The sequence below is a fragment of the Sinocyclocheilus grahami genome, unplaced genomic scaffold (genome assembly GCF_001515645.1).
Source record: "Sinocyclocheilus grahami isolate Dianchi unplaced genomic scaffold, SAMN03320097.WGS_v1.1 scaffold255.1, whole genome shotgun sequence".
Classification (NCBI taxonomy): Eukaryota; Metazoa; Chordata; class Actinopteri; order Cypriniformes; family Cyprinidae; genus Sinocyclocheilus; species Sinocyclocheilus grahami.
Window position 1 is genome coordinate 57,488 of NW_015505434.1, and position 17,162 is coordinate 74,649.

General features: G+C 37.5%; 1 protein-coding gene across 1 annotated transcript in view; it reads right to left on the reverse strand.

Annotated features, from left to right (window-relative positions):
- LOC107598754 (polypeptide N-acetylgalactosaminyltransferase-like 6) overlaps nucleotides 1–17,162 on the reverse strand; it is a 243,117-nt gene that overhangs the window by 44,165 nt on the left and 181,790 nt on the right. Inside the window, exon 6 of the mRNA XM_016290190.1 lies at nucleotides 2,674–2,859. Coding sequence (XP_016145676.1) covers nucleotides 2,674–2,859 — 186 coding nt within the window. The remainder of the gene's footprint in view (nucleotides 1–2,673; nucleotides 2,860–17,162) is intronic.

Consider the following 17,162-nt stretch of genomic DNA (forward strand, 5'->3'; position numbering starts at 1 on the left):
TCACTGACAGCCGTCTAACATCCCAGGGGCAACTCCCATGGCAATATGGTAGAGTTGATACTTTAGTGCTCGCCATGGTTCTGGCTTGCACTCCCCTCAGCATGGTGGCGTGGGTATACCGTTCCCCATAGCGACCCCTAGGGGACACAGTTCGAAGTTCCCATGAAAGGGAACGTCTCAGGTTACTTATGTAACCATGGTTACATACAGGGAACGAGACACTGCGTCCTCTAGGTTTCTTACCATGCTGCGGACGCAAGCTTCAGACGAAGAAGTGAATGATGTGTAGCTCCCGGCACCTATTTATACTATAATCGCACCGGTAGTGACGTCATGGCTGTCGCCGGCCAACGAGTTGGTGTTTTTTTAATGTATGCTTCAGACACGGGTCACGACGAGGCATTCCCCATAGCGACCCCTAGAGGACGCAGTGTCTCGTTCCCTACTCAGGGAACCATGGTTACATAAGTAACCTGAGACGTTTTGCTTTGTTTCACAGAACTAATCGTTGCCTGCGTTGCGTACGTATGTGTGGGGCGGAGCTATCAAAATCCACCCCACCTTTAAGTTCAAAAGAAAGGCATTTATTTGAAATAGAAATCATTTTTATTTATTTAACATTATAAATGTCTTTACCGTCTCTTTTGATCAGTTTATGCATTAAAACTGATCAAAAGAGACAGTAAAGACATTTATAATGTTAAATAAAAAGGATTTCTATTTCAAATAAATGCTTTTCTTTTTAACTTAATGTTCATCAAAGTATCCTGAAAACAATGCATCATGGATTCCACAAATATAATAAGCAGCACAAATGTTTTTTTTTTAAATTGATAATCCTTGCTGAAAAAGTCTTTAAAAATCTTACTGACCCCAAACTTTTGAACAGTATATGTAATAATAGCTAATTTAATTTGTTTTTATGATGCATGTATCCAGAGCACATAACCTTTTGTAATGACCACATCTAGACAACAGCCATATCAACCTTACTAAAAACTGCAGAGATCAAAGTACCATCATGAAAATCACAGACATTCTATGGTAAAAACTGTAACTCAAATGTTATTTTGAAAACCAAACTAGTCTGAATAGTGCTGTGGATTTACACTCCCTCAAAATAACCACAATTTATGACAGTTACACAGAATAAGACAAGTAAGTACTTGAGCATCCAAAAGGGCTAAATCTACTCCCAATTCCTATTGCTTTGGAATATGACAAAGTTCTGAGCCATAAACGCCATTATAAACTTTGATTTGAAAGTAAAAAAGGTTTTATTTCCCCAAAGTAAAGACTTTGTATTTACCATAATTTAAAATGAGACATTCCATGAAGCACTGCAAATGGCATTAAATAAATTGTATTTATAAATAAATAAAATAATAATAATAATTACAAAAAAAAATATTAATTAAATAAACTACAGAGGTACAGTCTGTGAGTTTTTGTCCTTAAATTTATGGCTAAATATTTAATTATATAAAAATATATTATAAGCCCAGCATGTTGATTACATAATTCACAATGTTTCATAGAAGTATTTTTTCCTCTTGGTTGCAGTTCTTGATTTCATGGCAACAGTGACTTCTGTTATTGGTAGAATCATGGAGGACTTCTCTTTAGGATTATGGGTGATGTACATTTTCCACCAGAAGTGCATCTCCTTTTTTTTAATGACACTGAACACTGTGACACTGACACTGGTCCGCAAATGATTTTATTAAAAAATAATAATAATAATTAAAAAAAAATAAAAAAAGAACAAGAAGTAGTTCTCTATAGGAGGACATCAATGAGATTTTTATGTCCAGAACACAGCTACTGTACTCTATAATGGCTGGAGAGTTCTTGATAAAACAAAGTACTATTTGTGCTTGTGTAAAAGTTTGTTTTCTTTGGTCATCACATTTTAAAGGCATGTAACCTTGGTGTATCTGGCCAAACATCATTTATAAATAGTCTGGTTGCATCCTATCGAACAAGCAATGGTTTGACTGACTGGTGGAGCCCAGTCCTTCACATTACAGATCAGAGCTCTGTTTCAAACAGCCTGCAACACAGTACCTGTCGTCCGCTTGTGCATCAGCTCCACTCTAAACACACATGCCAGGCCACATCCCAGCATGCCTCTCAAAGGCCATACACAGCTCACTGTAACCAATTAGAACTCGCCATGCTGTCCCCACGTCTCTGGGACGACCACCTGATGATCAGCCCAGAAAAAACAGACAGATCATGCCTACTAAGTAAAAAACGAGCTCGTATCATATCAATAAGCGATGAATGTGCAAAACATCTTATAACAGTGCATCAAAAGCTGTCAGGATTTGCAATGCTTATGTGGCGCAGCGGGATAAACTATAGATTCTATCCTCAATGAGTCTGAAAACAAGAAAGGTTTTTCTGTGATAAAAGGAACAAGCCACAGACAAGAAAGAAGGAGATGGATTATTTTATTTTTTTGTTAATCAACCGACTGCAGGGGAAAAGACTTTCGACGGGAAAAAGCAATTGAATTTTGAAATTGCTAGATTCAAAGGAGAAAGATAAGCACAAATAACATTCCATTTGGTTTTCAGTGGCTTGTGTTTTCTCACAGTGATAGGCATAAAAAACAGCGATATCTGTGTGTACCTGCCGCCAGGGTAGGCAGCTTTTATGTGGACTCACTAAGCAGGGGTGGCAGCCAGTTGATGTTGGCTTCGCAGTGAGAATCCAGGAAAGTAAGGACTTCTCCTCTAGCCACTGATGCTCCCAGCAGCCGTGTGCGGATCAGACCCTCTCGCTTTTTGGTGCGCACGATACGGACCTTAGGAAATCTGGACATGTACTCCTCCAGATGTGCCTTCAGGTGATCTGAAAAACAGGCAGAGGAAAAAAAGGAGAAATTACTAGAAAGAATGCACCGGGGGCAAAAAAGGAAATTACATAAGTCTAGGTTTGTGTTTTGTTAAAGGAAAAGGGAGGGAGATTGATTGTGTGTTGTGGTGCAGTGGTACAGTAATTTAATCTCAGAATTGTTTCTCCATTCTCACAGCCCCGTTCAAGGGCATTAATGTTTAACACCCCATAAGATTCCACCGCTGTTAACACTTAAATGAATTGTTGAATGTCTTCGTTTCTAGAATATTAATCAGGACAATCAGAATCAATGTTAATTCTTTGGCTGAACGTAATTCAGTTCTTAACACAAAATTGCCATGCTGGTTTGACTCAAACACTTTCTGCAATGTAAATCCTAAAACAGTGAAACACCTAGTAAATTGATTAAGTACTTTTGATCAACTTTTTACTTAATTCAAACTTTTTCAAGTTAATTACTAGCTAGACATTAGCATGCTTTTTAACTACATGTAATATAGGATGTGCAGTACTTGCTCACTAAAACAACATGCATCATGTAACAGAACAGGACACTAAAAATACTCCAATATTTCTTCTTCTTTTTTATTTCTCAAAAACATAAAATAACATTTAATTTATTCTTCTGCTCCAGTCAGATGCAAAGCATTCGTGGAACTAGAACTCCACTGCCCTGTTTTAGTCGACGCAATAAAAATAATTCATGTAGTAACACAAACGGATTAAGTAAATTTCCATTTTACAAACGTAAATTAATTAAACACAGTGAAATTAAGACAATATGCTCAAGAACTGTTGCATTAGCTCATTAAGTTTATATATTGTTTGTCAAACATTGCTACTTTTGGAATTCAACTTTCAATGCAATGTTTTTCAGTCAATATGAGCGCACAAACACCTTTAATTTTGCTAACGTGAGGTAGACACAAACGAAAAGCGAAACAGATGGAAAAAGTAGATTTTCTCTATGTTAGTCAGGTAGTAGGTAATGCATTTGACCCCTTTCAGTGACAGCGCAAAGAAACAGCAAAGGCAGTAATTTCAAAAGGTAAAAAAATTGAGTGAAGTCTTATCTTTCCACACATTACTGTTTGTTCATTTTCAGAAGCAGCAGGAGTTTGCTGAAGCTTGTCGACCGTTTGCACATTATTCAAATACAAAATACATGGGCTTTGGATTACCACCAATAACATAAATCCATTAGGTGCAGCAGCCATGTGTTGATGGAAGGTTTGAACTGGAAGGACCGGTGAAATTCTTCATTACATATGAAAGCTTTGAAGCAGGCATCATTAAAGTTACGTACATGAAAAGAGTCACGCTTTGACTGTAAGGTTTGTGTGCTATGTTTGACATCAAGAAGGAATCGTTCATACATTTAAAAACCTCTAAAGTTTTCACTTTAAAGATGCTTATACTGGTTCTTCCTGCTTCATGAATTCTGAAAGAGATGTCTTCAAATCAAAACACTGCATTTTTTTTTCAAAGCACACAAACAATGTTTGACAAAATGCATCTATAAACAGCTGATGTACATCCACAACAGCTGTGGTGTCCCTAATAGAGATGAGCATGAGCACTTGAGAACTAGAGTACTCAGAAATGACAGTAATGATTTAAAAAATATTAAACAATGAATTTACTTAAAAAAAATAAGTAGCACAGGAATCTGTTGTTTTTCCCTTTTGATTTTAAGGAAGCATTTATTTAACAACAAACCCAGTGTGACATGATATTTACACGCATGATGTCTACATACCTCCAGTATACTCCAGAGAAGACCCATTGTGTCAGAAATGCAGCACTGACATTTATTTTTAATATGGCACCAAAAAGACTGGCAACTTAATGATAGTAGCACTTCAGACCCTCAGAGGGTTTCTGGTTTGTGTACAGAGAGCTCAATGCAGGCCCCCAATGCAATTATAAACAACCCAAACAGAGCAGGACATCTGTGATGAAAAATAAAAGAGTATATTAGCCGATGGGGAGACAGTATGTGGGGCGTTCATCTGGTAGATGTCAAACAGCAATGTATGTGTGCACGCGCTTTTTTCTCTTGCTCAGTTCTTTCAGGCCAGAGGCCAAACTCACTTCAGGGAACCTCCAGCTGCATCCTCACTGTCTACTAAACTCAGACAAAGTCACCTGCCAGCGCAAAAGTTGCATTCAGCCCTTTCACTTTGTTTCTCTCCCTCGCTCTGTTCTTCTCAACTCCCTTCAAACAAATGGCCCCAATAAAAGTGACAGCCTCAATATGAGTTGCCACTGCACTGTGATCCCACTGAGCTGAGGTGGGGAGGAGACTCGCAAAACTTTTCCAGGCTGCCGTTGTTAGTGTAAGTGGCTCACAGAAGCGAAAGTGTCGGGTGTTTTTTCTCTCTCTCTTTTTCCATGTCCTACGAGCGCTTGATTAAACGAGGTCATAAATCATTGGTGCTGATGCGTGGCAGGTCGAGCGGCGGGGAAGGAAGTGACAAATAAACAGTTATGAGGAAAAGGCAAAGTTCCGTATCCCGCTGGCATATGGCTGACAAGCCATGATGAAGGGCAGGCGCATTCTCTGCTTTGATGGTTTGCAGACAGACCTCTCTGTGGGCCACTACCTTCACAACCTGGGTGGAAAATTTCATTTTTCTCTTTCCCTGGTGGTCTGTCATTAAGACAGATGGTCGGGAACCACTTGCCCCGTTCAAGGTTTTGATAGTTTTTGAGACAGAAGCACGTCTTCCCGCACCGTACCCTTCATATCACATTCAAATTGACACTGGTGAGATGTGAGACTCTCTGAACAGTGCTTCATTAGAGCTTGTTTCTTTGATACGATAAAATTACCAATGTCTCTGCAATTCAAACTTAACGAGCGATTGTTGCTGCGTTACTGGATGAACTCAGTTAGAACCGTATCGCTTTACTGGTGCTGTTGGTATTAGGCAGATAAAAGAATATCCTCTATTATTAGCTGAGAGGCATAAAAGATAATAACTGCAGTTCTGACCATATGGTGCCCTTTGGTATCCCTTTTTGCAAACTATCAAAGGACTCTGAGCTTTAAAGTGAGTTTCTAAGGTTATTGTTTTGGGGGGTGGGGGTAATATAAATGGTTGCATATACACAAAGAATTTCTAATAGGGTCAGGACACAACTGAGCCACGCATATATACAAACAAAGAACAATGTTAAAATGTTGCTTTTCAATGACACCACATGAGTTAAAATCCTATGTTAATGTGGAACAAACTTCTGTACAACAAAAACATCTGGATGCAAAGACATTGTGTGTGTCTGTGGATTTTTGTGTGTTATGTGCAATTACAGACATTGCTGAAATGCTGCTGAGAAACTAATAAAAAATGTAATGGAATTAACCATGTTTGTTCTATAATGAAGTAGATTTATTTTGCTTCAGAACATTCATCGTGGCAAAGTCCAGGTTTTCCACAATTTTTTTAAATCAAAAGAAACGAAAACACTTTTCATGTCAGTCATTTGTGATTACTGGATAAGATTACAAAAAAAAAATCATTACAATTCAAGTCGATCTGCTAATTAATCATTCAGACTGATTTACAAATCTGTTCAACCAATACATGCATTAAATGTAGGAGGATGCACTAAAATTATAAGTAATAAAGACATTTATAATGTTACAACACATTTCTATTTCAAATAAGTGCTGTTCTTTTGAACTTTCTATTCATTAAAGAATACTGAAAAAAAAGTGTTATTATGGTTTCCACAAAAATATTTTCTAAAACATTTTTAACTTTGATAATAATTCTGCTTCATAAGCAGCAAATCAGCATATTAGAATGAAACATTTTTCAAAAACATGAAAAAAATCTTACCAACCCCAAACTTTTGAATGATAGTATTTATGCAACTTCATTGACTTAAGATTTAATTTACATTACTTTTCCAAGGCCTGAAAAACTAGCAAATCAATAAAGGCACGTACAAGTTACTGTAAAAAAAAACAAGTGCCCTGTTTTCGACATGATACATCACTGGCTTATCTATCTTGGCAAGTTGCATCACTCACCAAGTATTTCTTCCTCGCTAGCAGTGATTTAGCTAGTGCAGACTTGCCGTAATGGACTCATTACAGTGAATGAATTAGCTGCTTTGTCTCTGCACGAGTGTCGTTGGGCTCCAATAATGCTGCTGACGTTGTAGTCAGGATTCGTCTGTGGCCCCCAGAGAACAGGCGCAGAGAATAAAACATCCGCTAAGCACAGACACCTTGAGCGCTCCGTCGCCTTTATTTATAATATACTGTGTGCTTTTCAAGCCTGCCGTTGGCCAGTGTGTGAATAAAAGAAAGGCACCCGCCCCCCCTTATTGCCCTGCTTGTTGGCTCCAATTTACTCAACCGCAGTTTTCCTCAGGGGCGAGATACGCACTCCCTTGAACCGTTCATAAATCCGTCTCTGCAGCGAGATCAATGTTCAGACTCAATCCCAATTTATTACATTGTCGCTGTAAAGACGAGCAGAAAATGAGGCCTGTACAGGAAACCCAATGGGATTCCTGTACATGTGACAATGTGGCAAATGATTTTATCGTAGTCTTAAATGTCAGTGTGGTCATCAAAGCAACAAAAAAAGACTGTGAACTTTCATAATTCAACAAGCAGACAAACAACAAAAACAACAACCTCAAGACAACTTTTAACTATAGTTCCTCTCTGGAACACTTGGTTTAAACCTCTTTAGATTGCCTTCAAGATGCTGCTAGTTAATTAAAATATGAGTCTAACCTCAATTAAAATTGAAATTGGAATTGAACACAAAGTGAATAAGATTCACAACGTAATTCGTTCCAGGACTGTTTTGGAGCTGCTTGATGACCATCAAAATGGTTCTCAGTTTTACTTTTAGAAAACTCATTATGTACCAGACAGTGTTATTTTGACAGTTTAGTCTTTTCACAAACAATCCTTAAAATCTAGTCAATATTTTATGTTTTATCCATGAATGTGTCCATTTTTACCAAAATGGCATTCAATTTAATTTGATGAGAATAACATTTTAGTTTGATGAGTGCAAAAATGAGACCAAATTAAACAACAACATTTAACAATAACGTGTGAAAATCTCCTTGTTGTGGAATCTGTCGGTCACGATCATGGACTTTTAGTTTGTTTTCTTCCTTCATGTTTCACTTGACCTAGTTTCTGTCGTCCTTTGATTAGTTCATTTAGTTAACCTGTGTTTATTAATTATCTTTGTTTGGTCTGTGTATTTAAGTTGCTCCCTTTCAGTTCTTCCTTGTCCGGTATTGATGTTGTTTTGCTGTGCATTCCCTTTGCCTTCATGGATTATCATCTTCTTGGATTCTATTAAACTCTTGTGTAGATGACCTTCGTCTTCGTGTGCCTTTCCTCTACACGCTGCGTGACACTGTGCTACTGTGTTCATTTAATTCAGTTTCACTTTATGAAGCTCAGACAAAGCAATTCCTGACATTATTGACTATGACTGGATTATCTGAAACCATCATACTCTTTCTAGATTTAACTTCTTCAAATAGCATTGTTAGTGCATTAGTAATATCTTTTAGTCTGAGTTTTCTTGTCAGTTTCATCAGCAGTATGTTTTAAATAGAACCGTTTAATTGCCATCATGATGTGCATTTTTGTCTCGTTTTCATTACTGCTGAAATAAATCTGAAGACTCTTCGTTAACAAGTGTTTCTGTCTACCTGGTCTCATGGCATAAAAATACCTGGGGGCACTTTATGGCGAGACACGAAATACATACAAATAAGTACATATCACTGCAGTTTCCAAAATAAATGAACACTAGAGGCAGTAAAACGCCGACACCTTTTATTCATTTTCACACAAATGTACAGAGTTTCGATTAATAAAGTGTAATTTTCGCACAATTATTTGAAGAATACCATGTTATGACTCCAAAACAATATTAATATGCTGGGAGATTTGAAAACTGATGCTTTTGAACGTTAGCATCGCACATATCCAGCTTCATGTCTATGGGTTTTCATAGGCAGAAGGTTTGTTTGGTATCTCACGGAGTATGGAGACGTACTTGAGAGGCGAGGAGCTACAGTTCGAATCCCGTGTAACCATGGTTTGACAAAACAGTTCAAATCTGTGTAAAAGGAAGTTGAAATGGCACGGTTGCATCAACAAATGTGTTTTTATATCAGTTTTGCACTTGTTAACACTATCGGGTAGGTTTAGGGTTGGGTTTGGTGTAGGGCATATTATTTCCAACATGATAGAGCATTAACTTTTAGAGACAGTCCCCGGATATTTGAATTCTGAACCACCGCAATATGTACCTGAATACGTACCTATATCAAAGTAATAAAAACGTGCCAGGGTTCACGTATTGAATCTGTGTTTTAGTGCCACTCAGTGGACATTTCTCTTTGAAACTGCGGCGAAACGTGCAATAAGGTACGTAAAAACGGTGTTGCATAAAAAGTGCACAGAGGTACATATTTTTATGAGACCAGGTCAGTCATTTCATTGATAAGATTAAAGGGACAGATCCAAATCTGAATCACTTTCTTTCTTCAGTAAAACACAAAAGGAGATGTTTTGAATGGCAAGGACTTAACTTTTTTTAGGGTGAACTATCCTTTTAACACTGGTATAACAGATGACCAAATAATAGGCAAAAAACTACAGTACACATTTGCTAATAATAAACATACATTTTCAATTTTCTATGGTACTTTCATCGCAATAAATTCTAGAGGATGAAAGGACAAGGTCTTTGAGGGTATAATTATAACCAAACCTCTACTCAGTAGCAAGAATATTATCTGTCACTTAAGGAAAGGTATTTCATGCAACATTAAACATCTCAATTGGAGAAGGAGGGAAATAAAAGGAAATTTTATTATTTTTCTGTATTCCTCTGCCTGCTGAACATGAGTCAGCAACTCCAGGAAACAGAAGACCTCAGAGGTGAAAGGCTTGTGTTGGGTTTTAAGGTTAAAGAGAGACATTCACAACAGCCTGCTGTCTAGAGGATTCTACACAATAATAGAGGACTCTGGTTAGAGTAGGCAGCATATTCTGTTTAGGTACATGTCTACTGTTTCAGAATAAGTAGTAGGCTGTTTTCTTCTCTTAAATTTTTCAATGAATTTCAAAGTCAAACACTTCTCAAACTTGAACGCTGAGATATATTAGCCCATTCAAAGGTCAGAAAACTGAAATAACAAGTGAACTGACCACAGATTCTCTGTGGAAGCAGAGGAAATGTGTGGGCGATCGCAGTTAAAGATGAGGTATGTACTGACGTGTGAGGAGAGAAATGTATCTTCCTCTGAGAATGTTTGCTGCGTAGGGTGAGCCGGCATGTGTTTCAGACAACAGTTGCAGGAATAACTGTCAAGGTAAAGAGAGGTGTGACTTCTCCATTGTGATGACCAGCACCTTCTACATACATACATCGAATCGAAGGGCAGGTGGGTAATTGGCCAGGCTATTGTTGGTGAGGGTTGACAGCAGCGGTGAGCGGAGAGGTGAAGCCCCTCCATTAGCCTCCCTCTAGTCCTCTCATAGAGCCCACATCACAGCGTCAGTTTGTTTGTTGGGGAAATGCGGCCTCGCTCTGGACACGGCAGGAAAGCGTGCTCCTGCAATGGTCCCTCATTAGTGGAGAGGCTGGTTTTGTTTGAAAGATTCACCAGTCGCTGAATGCGGCTCTATTAAGAGACAAGGTCATTCATCTTGATGTGGAGCGGAAAGCACGTCAAGCAACAATGCACTACACACTACAAACGCTGATTACAAGCCAAACAACCTGCTCCCCATTCTCTGCGGTGGATACACGGAGAGCGAGACACACATAATCTAGAATTAATGTCACTCTGCCCATTAGAATTGTGCATGTTTGAAAGAAAACCAGACAATGACATGCAGTCTTCATTTTTATTTTGGTAACATCAAGGACAAGCAGTAGCTATTCTTTCATGAACACAAACTTGAGCTACTAGATGGAACAAAAAAATAAATAAATAAATAAATATATATATATATATATATATATATATACTGTATATACTGTATATATATACATTCTGCAATATTTGTCATATTCTTGTGAGAGAACCCTAAATGAAACCTTTATTTTAACTGTAAGGTTTGTATTGAAATGTTTCTAAAACCTAGTTTGAAAATGCCTTTATGTATGTTTTGAAAATCTGTTTATTATTAGTATAATTATTATTATTATTTTAATCATGATTTTTTCCGAAATACACAGTTTTTAGGGAGTCAGACCATATGGCATCTTACAATTTAATTAACCTTGTCCTGTTATAGGAACTTTAAATGATATAATATTTTAAGAGACTTGTAACAGCCTACACATGAGGGTCCTCTCTATGATGGCATTTCCAGTTTTGTCTTTTATTTATTTATTTATTTTTGCACCACACAACTTTGCAACATTCAAATGGCATTAATATGAAAAAAGAGAGATAATTTAACCTGAAATAGACTCGGACCTAAACAAACATTGCACATATTTGGCCAGCACCAACCATCTCAAAACAACTTCAAACCTCTGTAGAAGTATTGATGTAAGTTTGTCAGTTTAGCACTACAGATTCACTCCACCAGCAAAGGCTAAAGACAGCAGCTCAAACTCCAGGCCTGGCACACTTCACGGCAGCAGCTAGTGTTCCTTCACTACACGTAACTACAACAGTCTGCACAAAATGTTCTCTGCGAACTCTCAGCTGAGAAATCCAGAGTACAGTGAACGAGAGCAGCTTCTATACCACTCCAAGAGACAATAACCAGCACTGGATGCAGCATTGCACATTCAATAAAGTCCCTTGTCTTCAATACAGCGCAAGACAGACACAAAACAAACAGAAAATAAAGCAGCAATACGATAATTTGGCAATACGACAAATAAGTGCTAGCAATCCAATGAAGCAGAACAGGTTTGGGCCTGGCCTGTTCTTGGATGGAAGATCCCCTGCGTGCTGATGGAAATGGTGTTAGTGGGGCCAGCAGGGGGCATTCACTCATTCAAAATTTGAGGTCAGAATGTTTCAGAGCTGTGAAAAGTTGTGGCCCTTAATATGGGATGTGAAACGAGTTCTGAACTCTCTTGCTGCAAAAAGAGTTTATAAAAATATCTAAATACAATATTACAATTGTATCTTGAATCAGTGGATTTTTTTTTTCACTGGCTATTTTTACTTGCTTTAAACTCAAGCAAGCTTCATTAAATGTATTGAGGTTTATAAAGAGGAGAAAAGACAAATATTGTGAATATGATTTTTGGCTAACAAAGCAGTTTAATTTTGGAGGACAATGCAATTTAACTGTATAATATATATATATATATATATATATATATATATATATATATATCTTAAATGATTAAGAATACTTATTGTAAAAACAGAAAATAATAAAGTCAAAAGGTTTGGAATTAAATTAGTAAAAAAAATAATGAGTAGTTTCATTCTTTAGATGAACTATTCCTTTAAAAAAAACTGCATGAATGTTATTGCATTAGATAACAAAATATCAAACCAAGTGCCATTTATTTTGAAGAGAGCACAAGTACAAATTCCATCTAAATATTTAGTTTAAGTTTAAGTTATTTAGACATTTAAGTTAGTTCTGAGAACACAGCCACTATGATATTTTAATGACATTAAGTTTGACGTAAGCGCCAACATATTTTTGGGGGCCAGTGTTTGTAAAGCCTTATGAGTGCCAACAAAATTGTGAAGCAAAAGTAATTGCCACAAAAGCAATTAATTGCACCAGATGTAACAGACTAACCTGAACATTCTTCACCTCTGAACAGACTTTCAAACATGGACTATCTGTGGCATACAACGAGGTGCTTGTCTGCCAAAAAAAATAAAAAATCTGCTGTCAAATTCCCAATTTAATGATGAGAGCAAGTGTCTGCCATTGACGGACGTGACAGAGCACCATGGGAGCTGGAGAAGAATGAGGAACAAATGATGGACAGGTCTGTCTGTCTATCTATCTATCTATCTATCTATCTATCTATCTATCTATATATATATATATAGACAGACAGACCTGTCCATCATTTGTTCCTCATTCTTCTCTTGAGTGCAGTCAGAGGAGACTTTTAAAGCCCAATATGATCGGCTGGAGGATAAAATGACCTTGTGAATCTCACCCTTTACTAGCCTTTTGATTTGCACATCATGTTAAAACATTGGATTTCTTCTACCATATAAAGGCCTCTTAATGTAAGCAGAGCTCTATAATGGCATGTGTTAGATGGCATTGAGTGCTGTTTAACAAACACTTATACATAGATGGGCAGTTATTAAACCTAGAGAAACATTCAATCAATGAACAGTCACAGCAGTGCTTTTATTCAAAGCTTATATTGTACACTCATGCAAATTAAGGTTAATAAGTACACAGTGTAACCTGTTACAGATGAATTTACTGCAAAAATACCAGAATAAATAAAACATGGAAAAATTTGATTAGATGCACAACCTTTGATCTGAACTGCAAGAAATATGAGAAGTAATTACTGCTCTCTTTTATAAGTTGATATGTTTATTGTAATTTATCTTGTTATCCATACAATGTACGATTAGATGGCGAGTTGCTTTTTTTTTTTTTTTTTGCACTTAGTATTTTTCCCTGCAATCTGGTGATCTACTTTTGTATCTCAACCTGCCAATTGAGAGCTATTGCACTAGAGAAAGTTATGCTTACTGTTTGGTGTACACTTATGCCCCTAATGGCAGCTTTCAGTCACTTACACACTCCAGGTTCCCTCCACTGCTCTTCAATGCACCACATTGTGTTTGATGGATGCTTATGTGCTAAAATCAATATTGAAAGCTTTTTCTTCCATTATAATTAGATGACAAAATTGGACACTAGCGATGTCAAAGATAGGGAGGGTACAATTGAAACAGACACATAAACAAGCCATGTCATTTTAACGGCAATTCATTTGAAATTATAAGTAATTTCATGTATTTGAAGCCTCAAAACATCAAGCAGACAGCTTGATTGGAACCCCATTATCTGTCCATTAAAAACAATCTGCTTTAGAATCAATTTTTAATTTGGTGAGATTCTGTTTGTTTGAAAAGGTGATGTCTCAGGCAAACAGCAATTTGCACAGTTTAGGCATTGTTGTGGCGTTGAGACACAGTAATGTGCACTGACAGGGCAATAAAACTGAATTACATGCCTTGTAGTGCAAATCACAGATTAGCTCAAAACCATTTTACTAGGACAGTCATTTGATGGGATTTTTAGGTTATTCAGAGCAGATGTTCTCAAATGACTTTGCTTTAAAAACCCAGAACAAAAGGCATATCAATACAGAATCAAAATAGTTTTCAGAAGTAAACAAAAATGTCCTTAAAATCTATTATTTACAGGCACATTATTATTACATACACAGTCTGCAATTTTTATTTGATTTGATTTCATTCATTGATTCATTTCAAACAAACAAATAAAGTAAAACTTAAAATTACTTTAGGCCCTAAATTGGCTCCATACAGTATGAGTTTGCATAGCCCACTTGTTTTGGAAAGGGTTTGTCGCGTCTATTTGTTTTGGAACAATCTGTTAGTTCCTTGTAATTTTGCCCACCTGGAACTTGGGATGCTGAAAGACAAAGTCATATTTGGCCAGCACCAACCATCTCAAACCAACTTCAAACTTCTGTAGAACTATTGATGTAAGTTTGTCAGTTTAGCACTACTGATTCACTCCACCAGCAAAGGCTAAAGACAGCAGCTCAAACTCCAGGCCTGGCACACTTCACGGCAGCAGCTAGTGTTCCTTCACTACACGTAACTACAACAGTCTGCACAAAATGTTCTCTGCGAACTCTCAGCTGAGAAATCCAGAGTACAGTGAACGAGATCTTCTATACCACTCCAAGAGACAATAAACAGCACTGGATGCAGCATTGCACATTCAATAAAGTCCCTTGTCTTCAATACAGCGCAAGACAGACACAAAACAAACAGAAAATAAAGCAGCAATACGAATTCCACTGACAGAGCACCTTGAAATCCTATTGTTCCACTCTGCTGATAAACAAGCGCGGGATGAGCACAAACATTAATTTTGGGCTTTCAAATCCTGGAGACCGAGGATTACATAAAAGACTCAAATAGACCCAGAGAACAACACTGTTGATATAAAAAAGCACAAAAAACAACAACAATGGAAAACAAGACAAAGTCCAAAGTCTGAGCAACAGGCCTTCCTTATCTACCACCGACCAGGTTATATTTTAAAAAAGGCTATTAAAAAGAAGTCCAATAATGGACTGTCTCTCTAAATAATGCCTTAATTAGCAAGTTGCTCCATAGCCAAGCCAACAGATGGAGCTGGAACAGGATGAATAGAAGTCATCTGGAAAGCAGAAAGCTGCAATCAGCACCTCCAAGAAAGCAGAACAAACCTTTGTTCTTCAGGCGAGAAGAGCATTCAGAGCGCGAGGCGCTAAGCGGAAAGTCAAGCGATTTGGAGGAGGAGGCCGGGTCAGCAGAGAGCTGCCACGGCTGAGGTTATTGCCAGAGTGCCTGACCTTTTAAAACTAGCCAAATGTTCCCATAGAGAGGAGTGCTGTGTTCCAGCAGTCGACCGTTTCCCCTCCCCTGAATACAGAGAGGATCAAGAGGGGGTGTGATGGACGTGCTAGAGAGGTTCATTCTATTTGTGAAAAACTTTCACAAACCATCTTCTTCACTCTGATGAGGGGTTGGAAGCCTGAACGTTTGTCAAATCATTAACAGCTGCATTCATCTTTCACTAATTACAGCATTATCATAAATGTATAAATGGTGCCTGGGTGACTATGCATAATGCAACAAAATCCAGACGGCTACAACAGGCCTGAGAAAACATAACTCTAATTTAAGCTTTAAAGCAAGACGTGCCTTTTAAACAAACAACCAAAAAAAAAAAAACACATCATTAAAATAGTAAATGAATTTACTGCACTAATGATTGTACTTGATGACAGCTGAAGCAGGTATATTCAACCACTTCACCTTAAAGAATAACAAAACGACATAATTGAAATAGTCATTATATTGACTGAGTGTTTTAATTTCTGAAAAACCATAGTGCTATTCAACCAAAAACATTAGCATTCATCAGTTGACTGCTGAAAGCATTGCAATAGCATGGTTTAGCAATGAAGATATGTAATACGAAAACCTTTGTGTTTTATTTTAAATCCGCAAAATTGCAAAACTTGTTTAAAACTATTTAAAAATACCTAAACATTAAAACTATGTATAACAGCAACTCATACTCTGAAATGTATCTTAGCAACAAGTTTGGCAGGAAAATATTTACAATTTGAATCTCAAAGCATGCAACATGTCAAGCAAAATTATCACCGACACTATTACAAACTCCAGTTCCAACGACCTATATATTTTTTATTCTGGACTCTGTGCAGGCCTGAATTAAGAATTCAGAGGCCCCTGGGCACAAAGTCTTGTAAGACTCCCCCCAACACCCCCACACAATCAATGTCTTGAATTATATGGCACTCTTTGTTGGAAATACCTCTAGCTTATACAGGATTTACACTGACAGGTTACAGCCTATGATCACAACCTGAAGGACAATATCAACACCTGTAGATATTCTCCACCATACAGGATTTACACTGATCAACACCTGTCCATCTCCTCTATCATACAGGATTTACACCACATGATTGCAACAAAACTTTCCTGGATAGGCAGCAACAATATCAAGATATTTCCCTGCGTAGTGTAACTCACTGGCAAATGCAAGCGCATACTGCCTCACCTACCAATCCAGTTCTATGAATCATTCTTACATAATTCACACACAAACAGACATACACACACCAGTTATGTTTAGGGGCTGGCTCTCTTTGTTTGTCCCTCTCCTCATTCCCCCTCTCATCTTATAGAGAAATATTTTATTTTTTTTAATATTTCCTTAATTTTTACTGAAAGTAAATGGCTGATATGTGATGGGAAAAAAGAGGGAAGAATGAGTTCGGCAAAACAGTGGATACGAACTCCGGTTGATCGCGTCAAAACATAGAGACATGCGCTTTATGCTCCAGTTGCATACCATGCGTCTTTAGTATTGTCTATGCCAACCAGACATTGGTGGGCGGAGCTAGTGTAAATAGCCTCTGACAACAAAGTGGGCTATTTGACTTAGTGTAAATAGACACTGAAATTTTTTTCTTACCCTCGCTTGGGCCCCGTGCCCATAATGCAATATGTGTGTGTGTGTGTGTGTGTGTATGTATATATATATA